Genomic DNA, 27,983 nt, shown 5'->3' on the forward strand with positions numbered 1-27,983 from the left:
TTGATTGAATATATGAACGTGTGCAACCTTGTTTGTTGGGTCCGACTTTTTTTTTTTTTTTTACTTTTTCTTCTATCATTATCGAGGGCTGCAATACATTAAACGTGTGTTCAAGTCAGACAGCGTTTCATAACAATTTATTTAATTTGTTTTTGTTTTAAGTAAATAACTGAACTACAATCCCCACAACACATTGCGATTTTTGGCAGCGTTTCTTGTCGACGTGGGAAGGGAGGGATTCGGACACAAACAAATGTCTACGGGTTTGCAGTTGGGGGGGTCGTTAAAAATGACCGTGACATGCTAAGCTGAATAAACACGAAACTGTGGCTCATTTTTACGATGTGGCTCAAACCTGATGAGATTCTGCTGAAGAACGCATTCAAATTATGGGTCACCGAAAAGGATAACGAGTATTTCGTGCTGCAAAGGAGACGAGGGTACGGAGAAGGTGGTGGCGGTTTGACAGGTAAGCTTTACAGCTCGGCTATGGACTCCAATATGTTTTGGTCGGATGCTAACGGGTTTTTAACCAGGAAAAAAGTTATCTACGGATTATCTTAACAATCATATCAAAAGCGAAGAAGCTGGGCGATGTTTATAAGATGGGTGTTGTAGTCTTTGGGGGTGGGGGTAGCTTCTTTGCAACAGGTAGAGGAGACTAGTGGGAAAATAGCAGTTAATTTTATTTAGGCTTGGAGCGTAACATCTGGTTGTGAGTTACGATGCAGTGAAGCGGGGTGTCAGCAGATGTGCTTCTGTGGTTTGATTTACCTGTAAAATAGTTGACAAGAGTGGCACTAGTATTCTGTTTGCAGCTCATTTCACACCCATGTTTCACCACACGTATAACAAGTTACTACAATGACCAACTCACTACAATGGATTCACTAAACACAGGGATAATTCTATTAGTTTTATCACTTTGCTGTCAATTACTGACTAACAACCGTTTCCACAACTTTACCACAAGCTAACGGATTGAATGCTTGTTTTATTTGTATTATTACTATTATTAAACGATGCATTTATTTTGTTATGATTCTTTTTTCTTTCCTATTACTAAACAAAGTATTGTGATTTTCTTCACAAGAATGGGAAACTTGCATTTAATTATAAATACAATTCTAAACACACTGTGTGCTTTGGCAAGATTTTAAACACTTTGTTTCTGACTTTTTTTTTATGAGAAAATGTTAAAGACTCACTCTAATCATCTATCTGTAGAGTGTCCCTAATGGCTTTTAATTATGATCATGCTGTTTATAGTCAAAAGAAATTTTTTTTTTTAAACTGTGTTGTTTTCTAGGACAGTTTTTGCAAAGTGGGAGGAGTTCATTAGAAATACACCTCTAAGTTGTGGAACAATATTGGAGATATTTTGAACCAACTTAAATGAGGAAAAGAAAGACGTAAATGGATCTAGTCGTCTACAAGTGAATGCATCAGAATGGAGCGGGGTTGGGGAGTTTGTAGCTTCTACGTCACACGTACAATCTTTTTCAGACTGCATTTTTGCATCTCCTCCTGATTAAAAAAATACTCAGAAATGCAATTTTAAGCCTAATTTTCTGTACATATATTATATTACCAAAAGTATTCACTCATCCAATAGGTGTCCTAACCACAGATTAGCCCAAGTATAGCACACAGAGAGCTTCATGGAATGGGTCTCACCTGCAGCTGCATCCAAGCCACACATCACTAAGGGCAATGCAAAGCATCTGATGCAGTGGTGTAACGGGCGCCGCCACTACACTCTACAGCAGTGGAGGAACGTTCTCTTCTTTTCTATCTGGCAATCTGATGGACAAGTCTGGGTTTGGAGGTTACCATTTCGGATTGCATTGTGCTGAGTGTGAAATTTGGTGGAGGAGGAACTATGGTGTGGGCTTGTTTTTCAGGACTCTGGGCATGGCTGCTTAATTCCAGTGAAATAAACTCTGAATGCTTCAAGGATACCAAAACATTTTGGGTTATCCCATGCTCCCAACCTTGTGGGAACAGTTTGGAGCAGGCCCTTTCCTCTTCCAACATGACTGCACCAGTGCACAAAGCAAGATCCATGAAGACATGGATGACAGAGTCTGGTGTGGATGAACTTGACTGGCCTGAACAGAGTCCTGACCTGAATTCAATAAAATATCTATGGGATGAATTTAGTGTAGACTGAGAGCCAGGCCTGCTCCACCAACATGGACGTGTGACCTCACCAATGTGCTTTTGGAAGAATGGTCAAATATTCCTAGAAACACACTCCTCAACCTTCTCAGAAGAGTTGAAGCTGTAAGAGCTGCAAAAGGTGGACTGACATCAGAGTCAACTGTATGGGTTAGGAATGGGATGGCACTTCAGTTCACATGTGAGTCAAGGCAGGTGAGCCAATACTTTTGGTAATCTTGTGTATGTCCTCCATCATCAGAAAAATGTCACAAGAACATGTTAAAAACACCAAAACCACATTTTTAACCAGAGTGGATCCTTAAAGTAAAAGGTGGTTGTAACACAGGAGGTTCAGGACCACAAAGAGAACTGCCAAAGGTCTGTGCAGCCGTTTCATTGAGGATTCAACCCCTTCCATTAGAAGAATCTTTTGTGTCTTTCTGCTGTTAACGGTTGCTGTGGGTTAATGAGAACACAGCAGTTAACATTTTTGTTTGATGTGCTGAATGTTTCACAGCTTGGCTGCTCAGTTTTAGGCCATGTGGAGGGCACACGTGTGTCCAGCAGGCAAGGGAATACTGATGCAGTGCATTAGATAGCGGGTTCAGAATAACCTTGTTAATTATTAATGCAGCAAGAAAGCGTTAAGGTAACAAATTCAGCTAATTTTAGATCTGAAATGGACCAAATGATCCATTCTTTTCTATCAGTTTGGCTTTAAATAGTTTGACATCTTATTCTGGGGGCAAAAACGCAGTCAGTGACACTGAGACAGACACTGAGGTCAGCTGATTATAACTATTGTGTATTTATCAGATATTGTTTAAAAAATGCTTCACATAATCATTCACAAATAAGACAAAAGGCTTAAATACCAATATAAAGTGGATTTTTGTTTTTGCAAAGCATTGTTGTTTTCATTTTTTGTGGAAAATAAACCTCTATAACCTTTATAATTATGTTTTTAATAAACTAAACACACTTTTATTTGACTTTATGATCAAAAGCCAAAATTTAACAACAGTATAAAACGTTAAAAGGCTGTAAAATAAAAATAGAAAATCAAGAATGCAATAGAAAATCAAACGTGACAAAGATTTTCATGCAAAACCAACCTAGCAAATTATTTGGAACAGTTACGTCAAACCAGCTACTGATTGGGTGGATCTGATGGAATAAAAAATTATACTTTAAAGTTTACAGCCTGCTGTGCAGTTTGCATAATTTATTCTTAATCAGGAAGCCCAATTGAGCAGGCATAAATGAAATGAAAGATGCATCCTGACTAAATCCTTTTCATGGTTGTGTTAAATAAACCCAGGAGATGCATTCCCTGTTTTTATTTCAGGCCTCCTAGTGGGAACTCTGGATACGGTGTTGGACTCCACATCCAAAGTTGCTCCTTACCGCATTCTGCACCACACTCCAGACTCACAAGTGTACTGGTCAGTAGCATGTGGTAAGTGACTACAGATCTATTTTTTACTTTCATTGCAGCTGTGATAGCTTTTGACTGTTAAATAACAGAGTCCCACTCCAATCATCTTTTGATCTGTTGTAAAAGCGTTCCCAAAAAGCGGTTAATTATGATTATGCAGTTTTTATAGGTTTGACTATAAAAAGTTTAATCCTGGTATTCACAATCTCGTGAAAATGACTTTTTTTTTGTCTTAAGACAGTAGAGCAAATCCAAAGTGCTTCTGATCAGCTTTGTACACTTGTCTCTTGTATGGTCAGGTGTCACCAGAGAGGAGATTTTTCAGCACTGGGAGTGGCTGCAGCAGAATATCATGAGAACACTCTCTGTGTTTGACTCCAGTGAAGACATTACCAGCTTTGTCCAGGGCAAGATCAGAGTAAGAGGAGAAAATAAATCCCACAGTCCCTGGAGGATTTTTCCTAGACTGTGATAAACATCTGTGATCAATGTATCTATAGGAGCAAAGCTGTAGAGAATGTGTCTGCTGTGTTCCAGGGTCTTATTGCAGAGGAGGGAAAGACCTCACTGGTACTGGAAGATGATCCAGAAAAATTCCGAGAAGCACTTCTGAGGTTTGAAAAGTGGTTTGAAATTCCCACAGAGGAAAAGTTGGTCACCTATTACTCATGCAGCTACTGGAAAGGCAAAGTACCCTGCCAGGGCTGGCTCTACCTCAGCACAAACTTCCTCTGCTTCTACTCTTACTTTCTGGGAGCTGAGGGTAAGTCACAACATTTTATATCTGCTGCCTCTGCAGCATATTTTAAGTTCTTTTAATGATATTTCTTATCATTTTTATGCTGATGATATTCAGCTCAATTTGTCTTTTAAACCCCAGGATGTTTTTAAAATACAGATTTTAGGCAGTTGTCTGGATTCAGTCAAGTGTTGGATGAATGATAATTTTCCCCAACTAAATAAAGCCAAAAATGAGGTCCTATTCTGTGCTCCTGACAGTTGCCTCCCCCATATGGTCCAGTGGCTCGGTCCCCTTGCGTCCTCCATCAAGCCCTCTGTCAGGAACCTTGGGGTGACCCTCGACCCGGTTTTATCCCTTGACTCTCATGTCGGGTCACTTGTTCGTTCTTGTTTTTATGATCTTGAAAACATTGCAAAACTGAGTCGAATTGTGTCGCGTTCTGAGATGGAGATGCTAATCCACGCTTTTATATCTTCTCGTCTTGATTATTGCAACTCCATCTTGTCACGTTTAAGCTAAAAATCTCTAGAACGCCTCCAGGTTGTCCAGAACACGGCTGAAAGGCTTTTAACTAATTCATCCAAGTTTTCACACGTCACCCCGTTAGTAATCCAGCTGCACTGGCTCCCCATCCGCTGCCGAATGCATTTTAAAATCCTGGTTTTAACATATACAGCTCTCAATAGCCAAGCACCAGTTTACACAAAAGACCTTTTGCAGCCGTACACTCCCAACAGGTCCCTGAGATCATGTGACCAGGGTCTGCTGGTTGTAAAGAGAACTCATTTAAAGACTAAAGGTGACAGAGCCTTTGCAGCAGTTGCTCCATCCCTCTGGAACTCCCTTCCCCTCAGCCTTAGATCGATCTGCAGACTCAGTGTTTTCTTTTAAAAAGCAGCTAAAAACCTATCTTTTTAAAATAGCCTTTTTTTAATTCTTTTTTATATTCTGTGTCATACTGTGTTTTACCCTGTTTTACTGTGTTTTATTGTGTTTTACTGTGAAGCATTTTGTGATTTTTATCTCGAAAGGTGCTATACACATAAAGTTTATTCTTCTTATTATTATTATCTATTGATAATCTTTTTTTGTCCGTTTACTAGCTTTCATCCAGAGGGATTGGGGCTTTATAAGAAAGATTATTTTAAGTTGTAAAATATGACACACTAATAGCTGCTCTCAAATTTGGAGAAAGCTGTTATTACTGAACTCCAAGAGGAGACGGGAAAAGTTGTTCTGATAATGGGCAGCTCTGGATTTCACGTCACAGACTGACATTTAAAGACATTTCTTAGTGGTTATCTGAGCGTTTTCTTTTAGTTGTGGAATCGTCTTAATCACTGTTTTTTATCCGGGCTTGTGCTCAATTTGCAGTGAAACTTGTCATCTCCTGGGACGAGATCTGGAGGCTGGAGAAAACCTCCAATGTCATCCTGACGGAGAGCATCCATGTTTTGGCTCATGGAGAGGATCACTATTTCTCCATGCTGCTGCATCTTAACGAAACCTTTTCCCTCATGGAACAACTGGCGGACTATTCCATCAAGCGTCTTTTTGATAAAGAGGCATTCGAGAGAGAGCCGGCACTCTCAGACCCGCTGCAAATTACCAAGAGGTACTGTGTATTTTCTCCAGTACTTTGTGCGATCCTCTTAGGGCTTTGTGTTTGTTTAAACCTTTTGCAGCTTCCAGGCTGGTTTCTAATTTGTTCCAATCGTGATTTTTAAACTGGAACTTTGTGCTGTTGCTTCCCCACAGAGGCCTTGAAGCTCACGCAAAAAGTCAGCAGTTCCGGACATTTTTTCGACTCCCAAAAGAGGAAAACCTGTTGGAGGTTCACGAGGGCTTCCTATGGGTGCCCTTCAGTCATTTCAACACTCTTGGAAAAATCTGCCTGTCTGAGAACTACCTGTGCTTTGCCAGTCAGGATGGAAGCCAGTGCCATATTATCATTCCAATGAGGGAGGTAAATGCAGGACTAACAGACTCCAACAGTGCCAGGCTTTTTGACTTGTGTGGTTCTGGCCTTCTTACCCACCATTGTCCTGTTTCAGGTTGTCAATGTGGAGAAGCCAGACTCTGGCAGCAGGGCTTTAACCGTCTTCGTACGTGGAAAGAAGGCGCTACGTTTCTCAGAGGTGCGGGACTTCCAACGGTTGGCAAACACGATCCGCAGCAGGTGTGGGATTAGTGCCAGCCCACAGCACTCTGCGTCACCAGAGGTAACACACTCACATGTTCCTCTTAGGCCTTTGTTGTTAGGCTTGTGGCTGCAGCTTTGACTGTTAAAAACGATGTGTTTTGACACCAAGGCCATACGAGGAGAGTGTCAGTCTCTCATAAATCACTTTGAGGATAATCCGGAGGACGTGACTCTCATGGTGGGACAGAAAGACAGCAGCAAGGCTGTGAGCACCGAGGCTCTCATGACAGTTTTCCACCCCCAGGACGTAGAAAACCTCGATCCTAAAATGGTAAACGCCAACATCCTGCTCACATTGATGCCACTTGCGTCCATCTTGTCATACAAAAGCAGCTCATCCACTTCTAACTACTCTATTATACTGACTTTGAATCACCAGAACCTTCCTGTCCTCTACAGAATATACACGTGTGATCACATCAAGCACTTGTAGATTAGATGGTAATATTATTTTGTGTGTGTGTGTGTGTGTGGGTGTGCGTGTCTGTGTGTGTGTGTTTATTAGCTTAAAGAGAAGATGAAGGAACAGTCCTGGGACATCCATTTCTCTGAATATGGCCGTGGAACCAGCATGTTCTTCACCAGAAAAACCAGAGATTTAATAGTTCGAGGAGTTCCAGAGTCTTTGAGAGGAGAATTATGGATGCTATTCTCAGGTATTTATCTTTATGTTTAAGTAAGAAGAAAAAAAAAACCTCTTTCATTCAAGGCATAAATATAGTAAACAAAATTCCTCCTTTTTGTTTGATTTTAAACACTAAAGTGAAACCATTTGACTAACAGATTCAAAGTAACTGGAGTCAGCATACCTAATGGTTGCTTAGTGACCATTACTAAGTCACATTTCTATTCATTCTGTTGTAAGACGGGCCGATTTTAGAACTCAAATACATATTCTTTCCCTGTGGGAAAAACATTTTCAGTTTGTGTGATTACCGTACATTTCACTGTTCTGGAGCAGAATTCTCACTAACCTCATCATGTGGTCTCATTATTAATGGTTGTTTGCCAAGTCGTCGGCTCTAAAACAACCATTGAAGCTGTTAGTCTTCCCTTCTTACCAAAACTGAATCAATCTGTCTTCAAAGTCTGTGAATCGAGTTGCATTATGGATCTCTCTCAGTTTTGCCAGCGTTGTTCTTATACTTCCTTATCTTCTGACGCACTTTCCGATGTCTTGTCTTGTCATTTCTATTTGCTATAAAATATTTGCAAAAATCAACTTGACTGATGTCATCCTCTTTTCTTCACAAACCTATAGACTTCTTTCCACATCCTCATTTTTCAAAGGCTTATGCACAATGAGAAGCACAACACAACTGTACACACAAACTCCCCAACTCCCAGGTTAACTGTGCGAGAGTTTGATGTTGTCCAGTATTTTTGGTTGGTTAGGAAAATTATACATATGCATAAACTATATACCAGGCACTGAAGTGACTTGAAATGCCCTTTCGATTTTAAATCAGGCTTTTTTGTTTTTCTGTGCACCCACTCAAGTGCTCACTAAGCAGGAGGATGTAGGCTAGCGTGGGATCAGTGCAGCTTCAGTGTTTGGACTGACTGGGACTCTGACTCTGCAGGAGCTGTGAACGACATGGCCACTCACCCCGGATATTACACCGAGCTGGTGGAACTGTCTCTGGGTACCAGCACTCTGGCAACAGATGAGATCGAAAGAGACCTTCACCGCTCCCTGCCTGAACACCCCGCCTTCCAGAGTGACACGGGAATCTCTGCTCTGCGCAGAGTCCTCACTGCCTATGCCTATAGGAACCCCAAAATAGGATACTGTCAGGTACTCCAGTTTCTACTGGGACTTGGTCCGCTGCGACAGACACAGAAAAACATGCGACAGATATACAAATGTGCAAAAAGGAGAAAGAGTAATATTCTTTCAGTAATTTGCCCTTTTTTTTTTTTCTTTTTAATCGGGAAATTCCAGTTTAAAGACTCTTTTTTCGGAGAATTAACTGCAAATTTAACTGTGTAGCTGCAGTTATGAAACGCTGTATAGTAATTGAAACAATGCACGTTTGTACGGTCATGTAGATTTGATTTTGGTTTCATATCAGTTTATCTATTTTAGTACTGAAACTCATGATGAGGAAATCTACTCGTTTGTAGGTATTTATTAAAGAGAATTTTTCTACTAATCAAATAGATTTTAGTTTGACTGGAATCCATCACTTCTGATATCTTTTTCAGGTATATTGGTCTGGAAAAATTGCTGTAAACCAAAGAAGTCTATCCGCTTTCTTTTCTCTTTAGGCCATGAACATCCTCACTTCAGTCCTGCTTCTGTATGCTAAAGAAGAGGAAGCTTTCTGGCTGCTGGTAGCAGTCTGCGAGAGGATGCTACCAGATTACTTTAACCGCAGAATCATCGGTAATCTTTCAAATCTAGAACCATTTGTGTTGGTAATGTCAACTTCACTACCGGATCCTTTACTGCTGTCCTCCCAGGTGCTTTGGTTGACCAGGCCGTGTTTGAGGACCTGATCAGAGAAAACCTCCCTCAGCTGGTGGAGCACATGACTGACCTCAGTTTTTTCTCATCCGTGTCGTTGTCCTGGTTTCTCACGCTTTTTATCAGCGTCTTACCCATAGAGAGCGCTGTGAATGTGGTGGACTGCTTTTTCTTTGATGGCATCAAATCTATCCTGCAGCTCGGTCTGGCTGTGCTGGATTACAACATGGACGCTCTGATCAGCTGCAGTGACGACGCGGAGGCCGTCACCATACTGAACAAGTCTGTATCCATGCACTTTAATCCTGGCCTGACAATTTAAGCAATATTCCATTGTGATTTGCTTTCTGTTTTTCCCATCACAGGTTCTTTGATAGTGTGACAAACAGGGACAGCCCGCTGCCACCAACAGTGCAGCAAGCTTTAGTGAGCAATAACGGCAAAGCATCTCACGTGGGTGTGGATATCAGTGAGCTGATTCGAGAGGCCTACGAGGTATTATCTGACTTTCCGTGTCGGGGATCACAGCATCGTCTGTATTGCAGCTGACAGAACTGGTTTGTTGTCTCTACAGAAATATGGAAGCATTCGCTCAGAGGAAGTCGAGAGTTCACGGAAAAGAAACAAGCTGTATGTGATCCAGACACTGGAGGACACAACCAAACAAAATGTGGTGAGATTTTACACCTGTCAGAACAGTGTATATAGAAGGTACAACAGCGTATCAGGGCTGCCATGAAAAAAAAAATCAATTGACAGAAGGGTGAGAAAAAAGTCATAATTTTACAAGGAGAAAACCATACTTTTTTGAAAATAAAGTTGGTGGTCTAAGCCTCCGTCCACATTACATGCCGACTAAGTCTATTAATGCATCCATTTGTGGAGATGCCAAAAGGCTTTATCATAGGAATCTATGTACCATGATGCATTTGGACCTCCACAACAGCACTGCTGACGGTGTAAACGGCACGCCCACTGGAAATCCACTCCTTGTTTGTCAGCAGCAACAATTAAAGAAAACAGCAGCACTGAAAGGGTTCTGCTGTTTTCTTTAGAGGGTGCCACTGCAAATGACCTGCCTCCATCGAACTTTTCTCTGCATCTTCCTCACTCCCACCAACTTCCCTTCTCTACATCCCTAAACATCCTCTTTGGTCTTTCTCTAGACCTCTTAGCTCCAACCTCAGCATCTTTTCACCAACATCATCACTGTTCTTCCTTTTAACATGTCCAAACATCTCCATCTGCTTCCCAGCATTTATCTCTAGAACATCTACCATGATCTGTTCCTCTGAGGGATTCATTCCTGATCCATCCTGGTCACTCCCAAAGGGAACCTCACCATCTTTATCTCTGCTACCTCCAGCTCTGCTTCCAGTCTCTGCATCAGTCTCTAAACAGGGCTGCTCTCACCACCGTCTACTAAACCTCTCATTTTATTCCTGATGACACTCTTTAGTCACACATCACACCTGAAACCTTCTTCCACACGTTCTATCCTGCTTGCAGTTCCTCTCATTTACACACGGATACTTTGTCTTGCCACAGCTGATCTTCATTCCTCACCGTCTCAGAGCAGACCTCCACCTCTCTAGATGTTCCTCCACCTGCTCTCACTGCAGATCAGTGTCATCTGCAGACATGATCCACAGATTCCTGTCTAACCTCATCTGTCAGTCTGTCCATCACCACAGCAGTCCCACATGGTGCAGTCCCACCTCCACCTTCAACTCCTCTGTCAAACTTAGAAACCAGAACATCTCTCTACTGTCTTCCAGCTCTCATCCATGTCCTGAACATCTCCAATGTTCTTGTATTCCAGAAAATGTCCTTATACTTGCAATAAAACAATGGTGACTCACTGCTCTTTGCCTCTCAAATATACGCCTTTAATCTCGTACATTCTCAATGTATAACTTATATAACTTTATTATCGAAAAATATTGACTCTTACTCATAATTGAAGGAGTTTATTCTCTTATTCTTGTGACCCAAAGTGACACTTTGAGCTGATTACAAATGTCTTTTTTCAGATCCGAGTGGTGTCCCAGGATGTCAGATTCAACATCACACAGCTTGATGAGCTTTATAATCTATTTAAAGTGAGTCAAAAAAGAAGGAACCAAATTTTACTCTTAATTTTACGAAATATCAAAAATATTCATTATTATTATAATTTTCTTTTCAGAGGCAGCATTTCCTCAGCTGCTACTGGACCATGAAAAGCCCGGCTCTGCTGCACCATGACCCCAGCCTGGCCTATTTGGAGCAGTACCAATTGGGTTTCCAGCAGTTTAGTGAACTCTTCTCTCTGCTGGAGCCCTGGGCTTTTTGCACCTACAAGAGCAACCTCTCCCTCTGGGTGTTTCGCCTCATAGATGAGAACCAGGACGGTCTCATCAACTTTAAAGAGTTCTGCTGTGCTCTTGGTGGGTTGCTTTCATGTCTTTGTCCACCCGAGTCTCTGTTATCTTCTAACTATGTGTTGCTTCTCCTGCAGACACTTTATACTCCAGCTCGTTCACAAACAAGCTGAAGTTTCTCTTTAAGCTGCACCTTCCCCCAGGTTAGTGATGACCAACTCAACATGTTAACATTAATCGCGTTTACCCAGAACTGTAGCCGTTCTTTGTGTCTCTTCTGTCTTCAACTTTTCTCTCGTTTGTTTCATAACATTTGGACAATGAAGATGGGTTCCTGTGAATCCATAGTTCAAAAGGTTTCATTTAGATGACTAATTTCCAAATTTTGCTGTATTTGGAAGTGCAGCTGTGTTGCTGCAGCTGATTAAAGGTCAGATAATGTAAAATGCTCTCCTGTCACGTCGTCGGTCTAAAAATCCCCGTCATAACTCAACTTTTTTTGCATGAACATGCAGCTTTGGGTACCGATGTGCCGTTGGATGTGTGTCTCACATCTGCATGATGTGTCATTGCCTGCTAAGAGGCTGGGGGTAAGAATAGTCTACATTGGGTGAAAGAACTTGCCATGGCAACAGTTTTCGTAAGGAGCTGTGAAGGCATTTTGAAGTAGGCCTGTTGCTCAAAACACAGGATCTGTGCAGAGAAGCAGCTGCTCAAATTACATCTGACAGCTTAGCAGCAGATGAGACCTTAGTCATGGTTTATTCTGTGCCAGGCCAATAAGCATCAAGCAGCAAAGCTTACTGTTTTTTTTTATTATCTCGTAGAGTGTGCACATTGCTTCAGCACCAAGGACATGTCACATCATTGGGCCACAATCCAGACTGTTGGCACAATTTCACTTTCAATTCACATTCTGGACTGTTGGCACAATCTGCCATCTAAAAAAAGCACCAAGAAAGTCAACAAAATTCTCCTTTGAAATGGGATTAAATGAATTTGTGCTCATAAAATAAAGCCTGCAGGTTTTTCATTACGTATGGGAAGTACCTTGGCTGCTGATATTTGAATACTACAGTCAAAGGTAAAGAAATTAGCCCAATAATATCACAAATAATATTTCTTTTTCTTACTTTCCAAGAGACCTACCTCATAAATGATGATGCAGAGTGAAGCGACACATTCGGCTCGTGAGGATAATTGGTTAAACGAAGTATAAAAACGACACGCATGTCTGCACCCACATGTGCTCATCAGTGGGAAAGGATGCAAAAATGCAGAAGAGTATTCTTATAAGCAGTTGTGCACACAGACTCTGTCATTTAGAAAAATACTCTTTTTATGGTTTCTGGTTTTTTTTTACAATCTAAATGCTTTTTCAAGAGATGCAAAGTAAACATTGTAAGCTAAACAGTGATAGGAAGACAATTCTGCAGATAAACTGGCACTTTTCAAAGCAATGTGGCTTGAAAGGTCTTTAAAGCAGAATGATTAGACTCATGCCTCTGAAACAGTTTGCAGATTGTTAGCCGTATACTTCAGAGCGCCTCTTACAGGATTGAATACTCTTTGTTGGAGCTAAAAGGAAGCCGTCTTGAGCTTTCTGAATCCCACAGAGGAAGGGAAAAATTCTAGTAGACATATTTGTTAATTATTTGTTATGAGGAAAAAATGTTAGAGGTTTTTTTGAGTAAGAATTTCAAAAGTTGAGTGTTTTCCATTAAAATGTAATTTGTTGGAGGCAGTTTTTTCAGAAAAGCTGGTTAGTATGGTGGCCCTGAAGTCCAAATCACACTGAATCACTCAACATAAACACATATTAAAGACCACTACAACAATAACAAAAGCTAAACAACTAAAAAGAAACATTACATTTTAGGAATCACAATAAAATTCCAGAAACCAAAACACAATTCCAAAAAAAGGAAATGGAATTAAAAATGAAACATTTTGGAAAGCAAAAGGAATTTCCAGAAATCACAATGAAATGTTAAAAAACTAAATGTAATAAGAAACCAGAAACAGTAATTGAAAATGGTGTTTGATTCTTGATGTTTAAGATTTTTCAGATGCTAATAACAGTTTTAGGGTGAGCACCGAGCAGATCCAGTAAAGTTCATGCCAAATTAATTTTGGCTGAAAAGATGGACAAAAGTCATCATCTAATCTGTGATATCCCATGTAGTTCTGGTTTCTTCTTTTGTTTATTTATTTTTTAACTAAGGCCTAAGCCCCCCTGTGGGAGCAGTCACATCCATCATCATTCTCAAGTTTTTTTGATGTGACCCAACTGTAGATTCAAACCCACAACCTCATGGTCTCAGGTGGGACAGTTGGCGTCTGAGTTGGAGCTCAGCAGAAGATCAGTGGATTACAGAATATCATCAGATTGTATTTACTAAACAGATTGTCCTTTCTTTCTTTTTCTCTGGATTGCTGTTTTTTTCACGCCTGTCCTTTCTTTGCTTTCAGTCCTCTTACAGTTGTGTGTTTTTAGCCTTCACAGGCAGCCCTTTGCACTCAGAGAAGCAAAGAATCCTGCACTATGTTCCAGTGCCTGAAGACTCTTCTCACTTGACTAGACTTTCTGGTTAGCCTCTTCACTCTTTTTTTTCCTCTCAGAGTTTCCCCTCTTTCTATTTCTATCTAAATTTTGTTATAAACCTGTTCAGACTTTGCATGGAAACGTATCTGAATGTGGTTTGCATTTCAGCCTTTGACCTCCCCGAAGATGGTGTGATTAAGAAAAGCCCAGAGAGAGGTAGAAATTCATTAAAATACTTGTCTGTTTTGAAGCTGTGACACATCATTGTTGAAGATGGTTCTTGTTTTCTATTTTGTGGAACTGTCAGGCAGGGGGAGGATTGACCTGCAGGCCTATCTGAAGCAGTGGCAGAATGAAATTCTTAAAAAGGAGGAAACTATTAAGGACCTCCCCAGGATTAACCAGGTAATTAAGATTATACCTTATCAAATTATCTGTGGAGTCACGTTTTCACAGATGATAACTTGTGCCATGTTTCTTATTAGACTCAGTTCATCCAGTTCTCCAAGACCTTGTACAACATTTTTCATGGGGCTCCAGAGGAGGAGTCTCTGTATCGAGCTGTTGCTCACGTGACCAGCCTCCTCCTGAGGATGGAGGAGGTGGGACGGAGGCTGCAGGAGCCAAGCAGCCCATCTGAGTCTGAAAAGGCCGCCGGCACATCTCCGGCAGAGGACTCGTCCACTGAGCAGGGGCCCGTCACCCCGGAAAGCTGCGACACCTCCAGCTCCCACAACAGCCAGGACGCGGGGTCCGAGCTGTCAGACACAGAGTGGTCCTTCTCCTTCGAGCAGGTTCTAGCGTCTCTGCTCAACGAGCCGACTATAGTCGACTTCTTCGACAGGCCTCTCAACATTCAGACCAAACTGGGACTAGCTCGGGTCGCCCAGCTCAAGCTGAAGGCAAATAAGGGAAAAGATTCAAAAGGGAACTGAAACTTGAAGCTGTCACTTACAGGTTACCACGAGTTTTCACCTTTCTGTTTGATCGGGGAAGGGGACTTAAATGCAGCTGAGAGTTTAGTTTCAGAGTATAGGAAAAGGGATTGGAATATTGGAATAAGGAAATTAGCAGAAATGGCTGCTAAAACATGTAAAAAACACAGTGTGATAATCCACCTTCTAAATGTTGTTCCATCTTCAGCCTTGATGCAAACATGTCCGTAGGCTAAGGTCCTTCCCACATCTGATTATGCATTTTTAACTGTGGTCTGATGTAGCCGCTCATTGTCCAAACTTCAACGCTGAGCCTTTTTGTATCATCTGCGTCCAGAAGAACAGAGGGAAATCACATTTCTAAGGCAGACGAATGTCTTCTGTTCTCAATCACGTTAGCCGTCGCTGCTTCAAAGTAAAAACAGATGTTTATTGCTGGTAGGTCCTTCGTCTTTACATGTTTATAGAAGAATATATATTGTGAGAAATGCCAGCTTAGTTAGGACTATACTGTAGTGTAGTGAGCTGAATTTTAGTGTTCTGGAAGCCACAAAGGAATGGGATTTTCAGAATAAAATGATTTATTTGGAGAAAGGAAACACGGAACTGCTGTTCTATGCATTTCTCTTAACTGAAGAAAGCAGGACTATGGTGTTGCAGCATGAGGTTGCTGCTGTATGTCAATAGGTCTTTGTGTAAATCAGTTCCACATTGCTGCTACCGCGTCTTTACAGTGGGACTGCTCACATACGGAAGTCTGTAGGATTCACGCTTTGGTTTGTGCAGCATTATAAACAAAGGTCAGTCCAGTATGCATTATAAATGTATTTATGAATATCGCAAAAATGACAAAAGCTTGTTGAGGGATATTTAGTTAATCAAATCTCAGGGTGAAATTTGTCAAAAGGCAAAGTGGGAAATATAAATATATGATAATTTAGCTAGTATGTAAGAGTCAAATATATGGAGCGTGTTTAGCACAGTTGCAGGGTTTACCAGCCTTTTGGTACACTACTGTTACGTGCCACAGAAGGCCAGATTTTACACTACTTCTTTTTGCCCTCTGTTTTTCCTCGTGCTTCTGTTTGGGTGATTTTTTGAGACTTGCAGACTGAAGACGAGCCTGTTCCTCAGCGGCACGGGACTCCTGAAGGTTATGACCGCTTCAACTGCAGCTCGTCATCTCTAGGGGCCAAATTCTTGAATACATAAAGCTTTACAGAATATCTGCTCCTCATGGGGATGAAGTCATTTAGATGTTTCTTAAGCATATCTTAAATTTTGCATTTATTTCTTTACTTTTTTTAAGCTTTAAAAATACAGAGTTGGTTAAAGTTTTCTGGGGAAATTATTTTATTTCTGAAATGCATCCTTAAAAGAAAGCTATATTCCGAAAAGTACACAAAAATCTGTCACTATTTATGTATTAAATGTTAAAGATTAAACTAAAATAAATAGTTAACAACACACTAAAAGTCATAAATCTCAAATGCTGGTTGAATGATGGTTGCTACCATTTAAAGTTCCCTTAAAAAAATCCTAACTAAGCATGATTTGATTTATTCCATCATGTTTTTTGTCATTTTTAACATCTCCAAACTTCCAGATGTTTCATAAAAATGCAATTAAAATAATCATTTCCAGGAGAATGTGCTTGGTTTATGATTTATTGCATGTTTATTAAGTTGCTGTATATTTAACTACAAAATAAAGCTTTTCAGCTCAAGATTTAAGAATTAATAATTTTGTCTTTTTGATGGCAAATACATTTGATGCAAATGAATTTTGTTTGGAATGAAAACTTTTTTGTTTTGAATCAGAATGTGAAACGACCAAAACCTGCAGCCATTACAATCTTCACTGTTTCTTTTGTAAAGTGCAATGTGATGTTTTGCTTTTCTTGCTTTAAACTGGTTGCTTTCTTTTCTGTATGAATGCTCCAGACTAAATAAAGAAAACCGGAGGAATGATGGATTTGAAGTTCACTTGTACAAGTTAAAACCTTATAAACACATTCCAGGAAACTGTTTAAACTATACCTAACGGCAGGTATAGGTTTCAAATATATGATAACACGTCCCAGAATTTATCTGCATCTTAATCAAACTAAAAATCGATTGCATTATTATTACATTATGAAAGTATTTCAGTGAAAACATTTCCCGTTTTTTTTCATCCATTAATCTTCTAAACCTGTTTGTCCCTTTCGAGATGGCGGAGCTGTCAGAGCCTATCCTGGCCACTCATGGGCGAAGGCACACCTAGGGACAATTTACAGTAACCAATTAACCTATGAAGCATGTTTTTGGACGGTGGGAGGGAGCCAGAGTCCCTGGAGAAAGCCCACGCATGCACGGGGAGAACATGCAAATACAGGTGTTCTGTTCAGGGTCTTGAACTGGGGGCATTTTTAGTGGCTAACCACTACTCCACGGTGCATCCCCATTTTCCCAAACACCCAAAAACATTTCCCAAAATAATAAAAATTATTAATTAACAATATTCAAATTGAATCTGTCATGTTGAATTCATCGTCTGAGGGTTAAGGTTTTCTGCTACTAATTCATTTGTGGAAAACCTCTGGGCTGGGAGTCATTGCTTGCCTTTGCCCTCCTTAGCCTTTCCTAACGCAAACACTCTAGTCTTTCTGATTTATGCTGAGCAGTAGGATTTTAGTGACAACTGGTAGCAGCATATCACATACGTGCTATTCTGGCTCGGAGGTCTAGTAACATGAGGTTGTAACCTACAAGATCCAACCTCAACCTTTCTAACCTGTGGAGTTAGCAGCCTTGTTTTCTAACTGCGAAGAAGTTGAAGAATTCTTATTGGCTCTTAAAATTAATGAAAAGTCTTTACACAAATATTTCTGCTGCTTTCTGTTCTAATGATCTCTGCAGCAGACAACAGCAAAGGCATCAACAGTGGGGGTTTGGCATTTTATTTAAGGTAAAATCACAACTTCTGCAAAACATTTCAGGCAGTAAATGATGACTCTGCAGGGAAAAACTACAGAAATATTGGCTTACAAGGCTGATAATGTGAGATAATGGTTCTAGGAATGAGTTATCAGTCTATCATTTCTTATGATGAAACAAGTATTAATGCAATGGGATTTAGGCTGTTTTAGTTCATAAATCAGAATACAATTTTAAAATAAGTACCACATTCTTGCCACCATAAATAGGAGCAGAGAAAAATAAATGTTGATTTTTGAAGAAATTATGCAGGTTGTACCATCCTTAATGTTTATGAAAGACACAATCTAACCTGTTTACATTTACATACCTCATATGCATTTGATATCATGAGGATAGTATTTCTAAGATTTAAAATAACGTTTTTTCGGTAAAAGGGGATCTTGCATCTGTGAATGCCAGTTTACACACTAGTTGATAAGTATGTAATTGGTAATCACAAAATATGATCTGTATTTTTTCTCCTGATGGGGCTTTTCTATGAGAGCTTAACTGTGAAGTGATGCATCATTTTTTTAAAAACCAGATTGTAACTGAAAGGGGATTTGTCTGTTCTGCTGCTTCCTTACCTGACACATTTAGGTCACATGTGTGCCTAAAGTCTATTTAGTGCGGCATACTAAATTAGGAAGGGGCAGCTGCCCTACATTTTTGACAAATAAGTTGACCAAGCAGTGTAACCTGAGCTTTTAGTCACCAGCAGGAAACGGATATCTGAAACATTTCAAACAGGTAGAAAGGCCTCGTCAAATTCAACCCAGTGTTGTTCGGAATTAATTGCCATATTTTTCAATGGGGGATGTCTATTTTTATTGCATAATTTGACTGGGGGTGCGACTTATACTCAGGTGCGACTTACATGTGAATAATAAAAAAAATTAAAAGGCTCACGTGTTTGTTATTTTCCCAACAACAACCACTAGAGGGCACTATAGGTGTGTTTGTCAGTATTTGCTACTGACAGCAACGCAGAAGAAGAAGTGCTGCTTAGTCTGCGGTGTTGTTCCAAACACAATGAAGAATTGAATGGATTTAACGATTTAAAGGGAAATAAAGAGTTTAGTTGATTTGTTAGCATGTTCTTTGTGCTGCAGTTCTCTAAACAATTGTTAATATGTTGCGTCTATATACCATTATTGTTCAATTCCTCTAATATTTCATGGAGCTAAATACGGTTTTGGTAGTCAGTGAAGCCTGTAAATATTCAGTCTATTAATGTTATCTATTCCATTTTTATGATCTACCTTTCAAGAAGAAATTTTGTTCTTGTTCCCACACTTTGTTAAATCAATTTCTCCCAAAAGTGCAACTTAAAAATCATTTTTTTTCTTTTTTTATCATGCATTGAGTGACTTCTAGTCCAAAAAATGCAGTAATTATGTTAGTAGAGAAGAAATGAAAATATGTGGACAATTCCTTTACTCCCAGGTCACACATGACCCATGAAATTCTAATGCAAAAGTAAATTTCCAAACCTACACCAAGAGAAAAAATGAATTCAGTATCCCACGAAATGTATTCAAACTGTTGAAAATTTAACAGAGCAGTGTGTGACAGCAGTGAACTTTGTGTCTGCTTTACAGCTTTAGTGGTTTCAGTTTGAGGATGTCGTACTCATATTGAAATTCCGACCATTTTTTCTAAAGGAATTATGAATTATTACCTCCAGAAAAGGAGAAGCAACAACCACAGTGCAGCAGTAAGATTTCTACAAAACATTAAGTCATGTGATCACTTGTACATAACTTGGTGTAGTCATTAGTTTATTGAGCGTCCAACAATAGACCAGTCAGAGTGGATTTTTCAGGTTGTCACAGTTTTAGTTTTACATTGAACTCTAATGACAAAAAGGTTTTCCTTTTTTCTTTACATGCAAGCCACCCATCCTGCTCTCATTTATGCATCTCAAGTTTATCCATTAGATTTTTGTAAACATTGTTAACAGTAAACATGTGCCAGTAAACATTTCAGGCAATCTAGTTTGCATTCAAATTGTCAAATTAGATCATAAGTGAAGGAGAAAAACGTCTAAGTAGCAGGCTCAGTAAACATTAAGAAACATGAAGTTATTGAGACAGAGAAAGTGCTTTCCACATGGATCATTAAAGTGATGCACATGAAACTCACAGAAAACCAGTTTAAACATCCAATGAAAGTAGTAATGTAACATGTTTTGGTGACATTTTTGATGATGGGGAACAAATTTAAAGAAAATGAAGCTGTTAAATGCATTTTTTTAATACTGTTTAATTAAAACTGTGAATTAGGAGCAGACAAAATAATGCCTTTTGAAAAAGATTGTAGAAAATATGCTCCCTGCTCCGCTCCACAATGGGGAAGGGACGTGGGGTGGGGTTACTCGCCCACAATCAGAGGGGAATTTCTGAAGAACTGCTGCTGTACCTTACCGTGTACCTCTTCTCTGCTCTTGCTCCTACACCTGGCTGTGGTTCCTGTCTCTGGCTCGACTCGCGCCCCTGACTGTCCCCCCCAACCACGGCTGGATGAAGCTCGTCTGCTGGACTTTATATATGTAGTTGGAGAGTTAGATAAGTTAATTCTTCTCTATGAGTTCTGATAAATCGCCTGTCCGTCCTGGGGGAGGATCTCTCCTTCATGTGGGCACCCCTGAGGTTTCTTCGCTTTTTCCGGAATCCGGCTTTTTAGGAGTTTTTTCTTACCGCGAAGGGGGGTCTAAGGGCAGGGATGCCAGTATAGCTTAGTGAGTTTGTTAGTTCATTTTAGTATGTTCCTATTGAACTCTTTGTATTCATGATCCTTTTGAGTTCATGTTTCACTTCGAAGCCCATCGAGACGACTGTTGTTGTGATTTTGGGCTATACAAATAAAATTGAATTGAATTGCTGCTCTGCAGAAACTATGTCATAGAAAATGACACAGATTTTTTAATTTAGCCTAAAAACAGCACGATCATAACAAAAAGACCACTGGGAACACTTTTAAAATTGATCAAAAGATGTTCAGAGTCGGATTTTAAATCCTGCATTCTGCCGAAAAGGCAACTCAACTTGCTGCTCTTGGAGAATTACACAAAAAAAGGGTCCTGTCACCACCCAATGAGAGATGTGCACTTGCAGTACTGGGTATGTGGTAAATTAGAACTTTAAAATCCAGATCCTAGTCATTTACTCAATAAATTCAGGCTAAATAAAGGTTTAAAATTAATGTTTTCTCTTAGGCCAAAACACCTGTGATTCTTATGGCTGTGGATGTTAAAGTGATGATGTAAACACCAGCCTAATTAGCCCTCAGTGAAGGTTTTAGTCTCCCACCATCAATGATTCATTGATGGTGGGATTCAGATTGATTCTTAGATTTTTACAGTGCACATGTTAGAGATTGGTGTCTTTGACAGGTTTGGCCATAAAAAACTTCTCTCTGTGGATGCACTTAATGCACATTTCCTAATTTTTATATTCTTTCACTTTGATCTTCTTCATCCTTTTGGACCCTGTAAATTCGGGGGCGGCAGAGGTAGAGCGGTCGACCTCTGATCAGATGATTGTAGGTTGGGTTCCCACCCGTTTCCCCAATGTGTCAGAGTGTCTTTGGGTAAGACACTAAACTCCACATTTCTCTTTGTGGTTATAGGTTGGTGCCAGTGCTTGGCAGCTGAGCCGCAATGAGTGTGTGTGTATTGCTGGATGGGAGTGTGACTGTAAAACAATTTGAGTCTCCTAAGACGGTAGTAAAGAGCTTTATAATTATACGCCATTTACCATTTGTCTGAGTTTTAAGAACCAGCTAAACCCTAAGTTAGAATTGCTTTCTTGAAATGCTAACCAAGGCTTAGCTTGTCCTTGTAAAGATTTGAGACTTGATTTTTACCAGATGCTTGCTTTCTAAAAATCGATGTACATTTCACAGACCTCCCACATCATAGACTCCGAGCAAAATCCCAGAAACTCTACCAGGCACTTGTTAAATGTTGAGATAAAAAATGGTGGATGTTACAGCTGGTTTTAATTTCCAAACACAATTTTCACAACGAGAAAGTTAGACCTCAGACTTGCATGAAAAGATAGAAGATCCTCAGATCTTCAGGTCATCTAGCCTGCTTTTGTTGTTACTGTGCTTGCTTGATTGACTGTTTCTGCGCTGGCTTTCAGCAGGAGCCTCAGAGGCAGGACTGGAGGACTTGGTCTTCTCTGAATCATCCCCTTCAGCTCTGCTTTTCCTCTCCACAGCCAGGTTGTCTCTGTTCTGCTTGTGAACTGCTTTGCTGTTGTAAGGGTTGTAGGCAGAGTTTGGCTCTGCCACGTTGAACTTGGAATCTGCAGAGAACGGTTCGTGTGACAGCGTGTGACTGGTAAGGTAGGTGTAGTTTGGAGCAAAAGGTGGGACAGCCTCATTTGGGGATTTGGGAGCTGCATTTGTGGCCCGGGATCGTCTGTAACGAAGACCCTGATGACACTTTGTGAAACCCAGATGATACATTTCCACCAGATTGAGCAGCAAAGAGACACAAGCCACGCCCAGCATGAAAATAATGAAGACTGTCTTCTCTGTGGGTCTGGAGATGTAGCAATTCACCATATTGGGGCAAGGCCAGCGGTCACAGGTGTACATAGGCTTCAGTTCAAACCCGTACAGGAAGTATTGAGCTACTATAAAAGCCACTTCAAACAGAGTCTTAAAAATAATGTTGAAGACGTATGTTCGCAGCAGTGCACCTTGCAAACGGACGTGGCCCTGATTGTCTTTCACTGAGGTCTTCTTGGCTGCCTTGCTCAACAGCTGCTGCTGGTTTTCATTCTGGATTTCAAGTTCCTTCAGCTTCTGGTTCTCTTTTTCCTCCATGCGAACCAGATGGAGGATGTGGCCCAGATAAACGAGTGTTGGCGTGGAGACGAAGATGATCTGCATCACCCAGAAGCGGATGTGAGAAATGGGGAAGGTCTTGTCATAGCAGACGTTCTGACAACCGGGCTGCTTGGTGTCACACGTGAAGCCGGACTGCTCGTCACCCCACACCTTCTCGGCGGCTGTTCCCAGAACTAGGATGCGGAAGATGAACAGCACCGTGAGCCAGACCTTACCCACGACGGTGGAGTGTTCCTGAGCGCTCTCCAGCAGCTTCCCCAGCAAGTTCCAGTCTCCCATAGTGACTCATCAATGTCCTCTCGTCAAAACTAGGAGAAACCTCTGAAAGAAAGTGGATAGTTGCAAATAAAATGTTTTTTAAAAATGTTATTTAATGAATGACTGCATTAGATTCAAGGTAACACAGCTCTTTAGTTCAGCACATTTCAAACACAGAGTCAGTTCTACATGATTTAAAGATACAAAAGTTTTTTCAGCATGCTGGAAGACAGCATTGAATCAATGAAAGTGCATTAAACAACCGGAGGACATGTAGTGCTCTATAAAAAAAAGAGTAACATAAGCTTAAACCTAAAAATAGAAACAGTTGGTGATCATATAGTCAATTAGGGAAGCTGCAGAAAAGCAGCTGAAAGCAGCTTCACAGGGTTTGGTTCTGACACACAGTTATACTAGCTGATTGCTTCCTGTAGAATTTAAGAACCTGGGAGGTTAGAGCAGTGGTCTGCAATATTTAACACACACAAAAAAAACCTAGTGAGAGTTCACCTTTTATAAAAATAAATTTATTTTAGTGCATGTGAACATTGAGCCATTCATTTATGAGATTCTAGTGCCTTGTAAAATAAAATACATCCTGTGTCACCTAAGATCTTCCTGCTGCAGCAGATTTACTTTAATTTAAAGTGCAAGAAAGTCAAACATGACAAATTCTGTCATCATAACTTTGGAGCGCTTTCATCCGTGTTCTCCAATAACAATCAAATTGAAAAATGAAGACATTGGTGAAAACTCTAGTTAAAAAATCTATACATGTAAATGCGATGATTTATTTTGAGAACTGTCAATGACCATCAACTAGGAGCAGATGATCAGAAAATGTGTTTTGAGCTTATTGTAATAATAAACCACCATAAACTTTTTTCTTCATAACCAAAGAGCTACACTGGAGGGATAAAAGAGCAGCGTGTGGCTCTGGAGCCTCAGGTTGCAGACCCCTGTACCACAAGTAGATGTGAAAGTCAAGATCAAACAATTACAAAATGAGACTTTGTTTCTAGCTTTGTATTGACATCTTTAAATAATAAAAAAATATTCTTGACAGTAATTGAATTGAAGATGAAAGATTAATCAATCCTAGTCATATTATTTTATGTTCCTAATGATAGTTTTGAATGCACCACCTTATATGCAGGTCTTTTATTTGAAGTGCACATAAATACACAAATATTCAGTCACTCTCTCAGATTTCCACACTTTGACCCCAGGATTTGAGTTAATTTCAATCACAAAAATACAGAAGTCACTCAGTTCAGTTTATTTAACCCTATTTTGAAGTCAAAACACTGTGGCTTTTCTAGATTCCCTTGTTTTGCCTGGTGGTCTTGATGTCAAAGACGAATGAAAGCAGGATATCGTGATTTTGAGAAAAGTCTATTTTGTTGTAGAACATTTCTGTCATAGTAAAGAGGAAGACTGTAGTGAGAAACAAGTGTGGTTAAACAGGAGGAAGCAGAGGATGCTTGGGTTTCTCTGAGAGTGTCGAGGACGGTCAGGATCAGCACGTCAAAGGGACTTTAGAAACGAGGGGCAAGAGGCAAGTGATAGAGAAAACTCAGAGTACATGGGTTAAAAACAGAGCTAACAGACATTCATGAAGAACTGACAGATGTAAGCAAAGAACTCAAGACGGGTGGGTTTCAGCAGCAGAAAAAGAAGCAGCCGTTTTATTTAAACTTTGACTCTATAATGAACAAGTTATTGTAAATTTCTTCTGGACAAAAACACTGCAAATGTTGATTTACATCCCTTTACTTAAAATCCTGTTAGGTGACGCTGGCGTATAAAGGTGATGCTGCAAAAACGAATAAAAAGATAAATTCTAGCTGCAATTAACATATAAAACAATAATTCATCTAGGTTTTACTTTTTCTTGTCCATGTTGTTTTTAAATGAAAAAAAATGACTTGACCGTAAAATCTCTTTTTAGACAAAATGATCCAAACGTTCAACAAATAACACATGCAGAAAAATGTCTCTGTTTACTAAAAAGTTGTTTTCTGACATTTACCATTATTGTTTGGAGTTAAATCCCACATAAATTAGTGGATTTACCTCCCTCAATTCTGTGTATTTGCTGTAACAACATAACAAAAACCCAGTTTTTGATCATTTAGAAAAAAAGACAAAATGATCGGTAGTAGTCAAGAAAAATATACTTAAAAATAGTTGGAAAGAAAAATTATCAACTTGAGCAAGAAAACTAAAAATGAACGTAGGCCTATGTTGTTAATTCAAGGGTTAAAAGGTCTTCCAGCAGCTTGTTTTTTTGAGGGTATTTTGCACAAAAGTTTGATGGCTCTAGTGAAAACATTTTGCAACTACCAGATGACTGAGCAAAACGTTCTATGACCATTCCCCTCTTTTCCTTTACAGGATTCAAAACCTCAACTGCAAACTCACACTGTGTGTTTTTAATACCACTGCATGTCTCTGACACTTTTTTTTTCAATACTAAAATTTCCAGAAAATTGAAGTTTTGTTTTTTAGAGCACAGCTGATTGTCTTCTCATCGCCCCTCGTGCTGCTTGAAACAGTAATTATCAGTTTATTTTGTCATCCAGGCTCAGAAACATCTAAACCTTTTTATTGCTCCAAATCATTTCAATCATATCATTGGTAAACAAATGATCTTAGAACATAACTTACTGTTATGTCTTCAAGCTGCTCTCAGACTTTGTGGAAACATTCAAAACTTATCGTGCATCAGAAAAGCCACAGAGCAATAGAAACATTGATCCACTGCGAATCTGCTGCAGGCTTTCATTGAGGTTGTGCCCTTTCCAGAGAGCGCAGAGAAAATCCCAGCACATAACTTACTGTGTATGATTAGAAGCCCTGAGGCGGGCTCAGAAACTGTGTTGGACATGGTGTGGATCTTGTGACTCCTTAGCCAAACGTACGTCTCAAAGTGCTTTAGAAATCATCGCACTCGGTCTTTGGGGTAAGGGTGATCAGAAAACAACTGCAGTTCAGCCTTTTTTTTGCACTTGTCCATTCAAAGCATTCGAGAGCCGACTTCTTATTTCAGAGGACGAATTTCTTATGTAGTGTTCAAACCAGGTTCCACTCAGATGTGTGTCTATCCCCTTTAAATATCTAAATTACGTCTGTATTTGATTGCATTGCACACAACGGAGCAGCAATATTTATTGAGCTAAGAGTCTTTTGAATCTCTAGTTCATTCAGTTTTGTTTAAATCATTTAATTATACGGCTTCTTAAGCAAACTCTTTGATAAAATGTGGGAAATCAAGCTTGAAATCCATCTAAGCAAAGCCCTCTTTTGGATATTAGATGTGCCAAAGGGCTAAAGGAAAGCCTTTTTTCACTACATGATGATGATCTTTTTGGGCTTTTTACAAATTAAGGCATTGAGTGTCTCAACAAGAAAGGAAATTTATCAGCGTGAATTTTTTTTTTTTAAATATAACTTTATTTGAAATGTTCCCAATAGCAGAGGGAAAATATGGTGATTTTTTTACGTTTTTCTTTTGTATTTTTTATCTTGAAGTCCTTACAAAATCTGTAATTAGAGACAACTAGAAGCATTTGCATCATCCTGGTTCTTTCATAACGAGAAACAAGAAATTATTAGTGTTTTGCATAACCTGCTTTTTTATTGTTGTTACTTTGTTGTTTTTAGCTGATACTACTGATAATATCAATGGTCGATTGATTTTTTTGATACGTATCTGTATTGTTTACATCCTTATTTCAATCCCAAAATCGGCCAATCGTAGAAAACCACTGCACCAAAGCCAAGGTGACAGCTGCATTGTAGGGCAACTCCAGTGCAACAAGAAGGAAACCAATACATTTGGTTCTGTTAAAATTATTTAAAAATAAACAAACAAAAATAAACATGGATGTATTTATATATATATATATATATATATATATATATATATATATATATATATATATATATATATATATATTTTTACCCCTAGTTTTTTTCAAATATTCGCTACAATCATCACCCTGAAGGCTGGAACCATTGTTTCTTCCACAGCTTATTATATATACATAATAATAAGTCGAGCATCAGGGGTTAGAAACGCCGAGTTGGGGGTAATATTATACTCCTTAACATCTAATTTCCATTTTGACTGACCAAAGTCCCCAAAAGTAACAAGTACTTCTTCAATTATTCCCCAAAATGCCAGATGTTTTATTTACTCTTTTTTTTTCTTCAAATCAGGCCAAATGTTAAAAGAAAAAAATGTAGACTTGCAGAAATAGTTTAATATCCTTCTTTACTCATTACTTTTTGGAGACTCAATGCACAGATAGTCAGGCAAAGCAGTTTTTTAGCACAGTTGAACACTGTTCTATTCATTTTTCCACGCCATAATTTAGGATTTTTCAGTATTTGCCTAAATCACAGGACAAATGATCTACAACCAGTACAACACTCAGTCTCCAGAGTTTAACATCCCTGAAACCAAGTCTTCTTTTGGACAAGTGTCTTTTTCATTTTCTGTCGTACTGAGAAAACCTGCTATGCAAAACACAACTCCTTCTGTATCTTCCTTTTTTTATTATTTAAAGATCATTTAAGAGCACGTTTCACTCACTCTTGCAAATATTGTTTTACCACAATCTGAATTTTTTTTTTAAATTACAGACATTTAACATTTGTGTTGTTATCTAATGTAACTGTGTCTTTTCCCTCCCCCTCCCTTCAAATGTTTTCTGGCACTTGCCAGGCCAGAATTGCAAAGAAGATGTTGCTCTTGTTGTTTTGCCAGAATAAACAACAGTTAAAGGGGGGAAAAAAAGCCAGTTTGGAATCCGAAGTTTCTTTAGTACTAATAAATAAAAACTTACCTGTTAATATTCATCTCTCTCAAAGGTCACACAGCCTCCTCACTTCTCTGAGAGGCCATGTTCTCCAAAAGCTCACGGGAAAATACAGCACAGAAATGAAGTTTCCGTCCACTCAGACCTCACCAAGACCTGGTGTTTCAAGCAGCCCCTGCAGCTGAACTCTCCTGTCTGTGCTCGTGTCAGCGCTGAT

General features: G+C 39.5%; 2 protein-coding genes across 3 annotated transcripts; one reads left to right on the plus strand and one right to left on the minus strand.

Moving 5' to 3' along the window:
- The first annotated feature begins 85 nt into the window (after positions 1-85).
- tbc1d8b (TBC1 domain family member 8B) lies at positions 86-16,831 on the plus strand. 2 transcript variants are annotated; one of them, XM_011483649.3, is made up of 21 exons: positions 86-469; positions 3,512-3,622; positions 3,901-4,019; positions 4,139-4,364; positions 5,718-5,958; positions 6,102-6,309; positions 6,398-6,565; positions 6,656-6,817; positions 7,052-7,202; positions 8,130-8,344; positions 8,818-8,935; positions 9,013-9,298; positions 9,382-9,511; positions 9,591-9,689; positions 11,050-11,118; positions 11,205-11,445; positions 11,517-11,582; positions 13,877-13,969; positions 14,093-14,140; positions 14,232-14,329; positions 14,410-16,831. In XM_011483649.3, the coding sequence occupies exons 1-21, from the start codon at positions 343-345 to the stop codon at positions 14,857-14,859; spliced, it is 3,426 nt and encodes a 1,141-aa protein (XP_011481951.1). In that variant the 5' UTR covers positions 86-342; the 3' UTR covers positions 14,860-16,831. The 2 variants fall into 2 exon arrangements, with proteins under 2 accessions (XP_011481951.1, XP_011481952.1); XM_011483650.3 differs by lacking the exon at positions 13,877-13,969 and having other exon boundaries at positions 87-469.
- A 4,443-nt stretch (positions 16,832-21,274) lies between these two features.
- LOC101162623 (gap junction alpha-3 protein) lies at positions 21,275-27,983 on the minus strand. Its single transcript, XM_004076505.3, has 2 exons — positions 27,794-27,983; positions 21,275-23,003 (listed from the first exon to the last, which is right to left on the minus strand). Exon 2 carries the CDS (start codon positions 22,959-22,961, stop codon positions 21,891-21,893), a length of 1,071 nt encoding a protein of 356 aa, XP_004076553.1. The 5' UTR covers positions 22,962-23,003; positions 27,794-27,983; the 3' UTR covers positions 21,275-21,890.

This window comes from Oryzias latipes, chromosome 14 (genome assembly GCF_002234675.1).
Source record: "Oryzias latipes chromosome 14, ASM223467v1".
Lineage (NCBI taxonomy): Eukaryota > Metazoa > Chordata > Actinopteri > Beloniformes > Adrianichthyidae > Oryzias > Oryzias latipes.

What these genes read in the sequence shown, in the direction of transcription:
- tbc1d8b (XM_011483649.3), top strand. Translation starts at nt 343, where the DNA reads ATGTGGCTCAAACCTGATGAGATTCTGCTGAAGAACGCATTCAAATTA. An exon ending in CCGCTGCAAATTACCAAGAG is followed by an intron (nt 5,959 to 6,101) that starts GTACTGTGTATT and finishes GCTTCCCCACAG; the next exon opens with AGGCCTTGAAGCTCACGCAA. An exon ending in CCAAAATAGGATACTGTCAG is followed by an intron (nt 8,345 to 8,817) that starts GTACTCCAGTTT and finishes TTTTCTCTTTAG; the next exon opens with GCCATGAACATCCTCACTTC.
- LOC101162623 (XM_004076505.3), bottom strand. Translation starts at nt 22,961, where the DNA reads ATGGGAGACTGGAACTTGCTGGGGAAGCTGCTGGAGAGCGCTCAGGAA.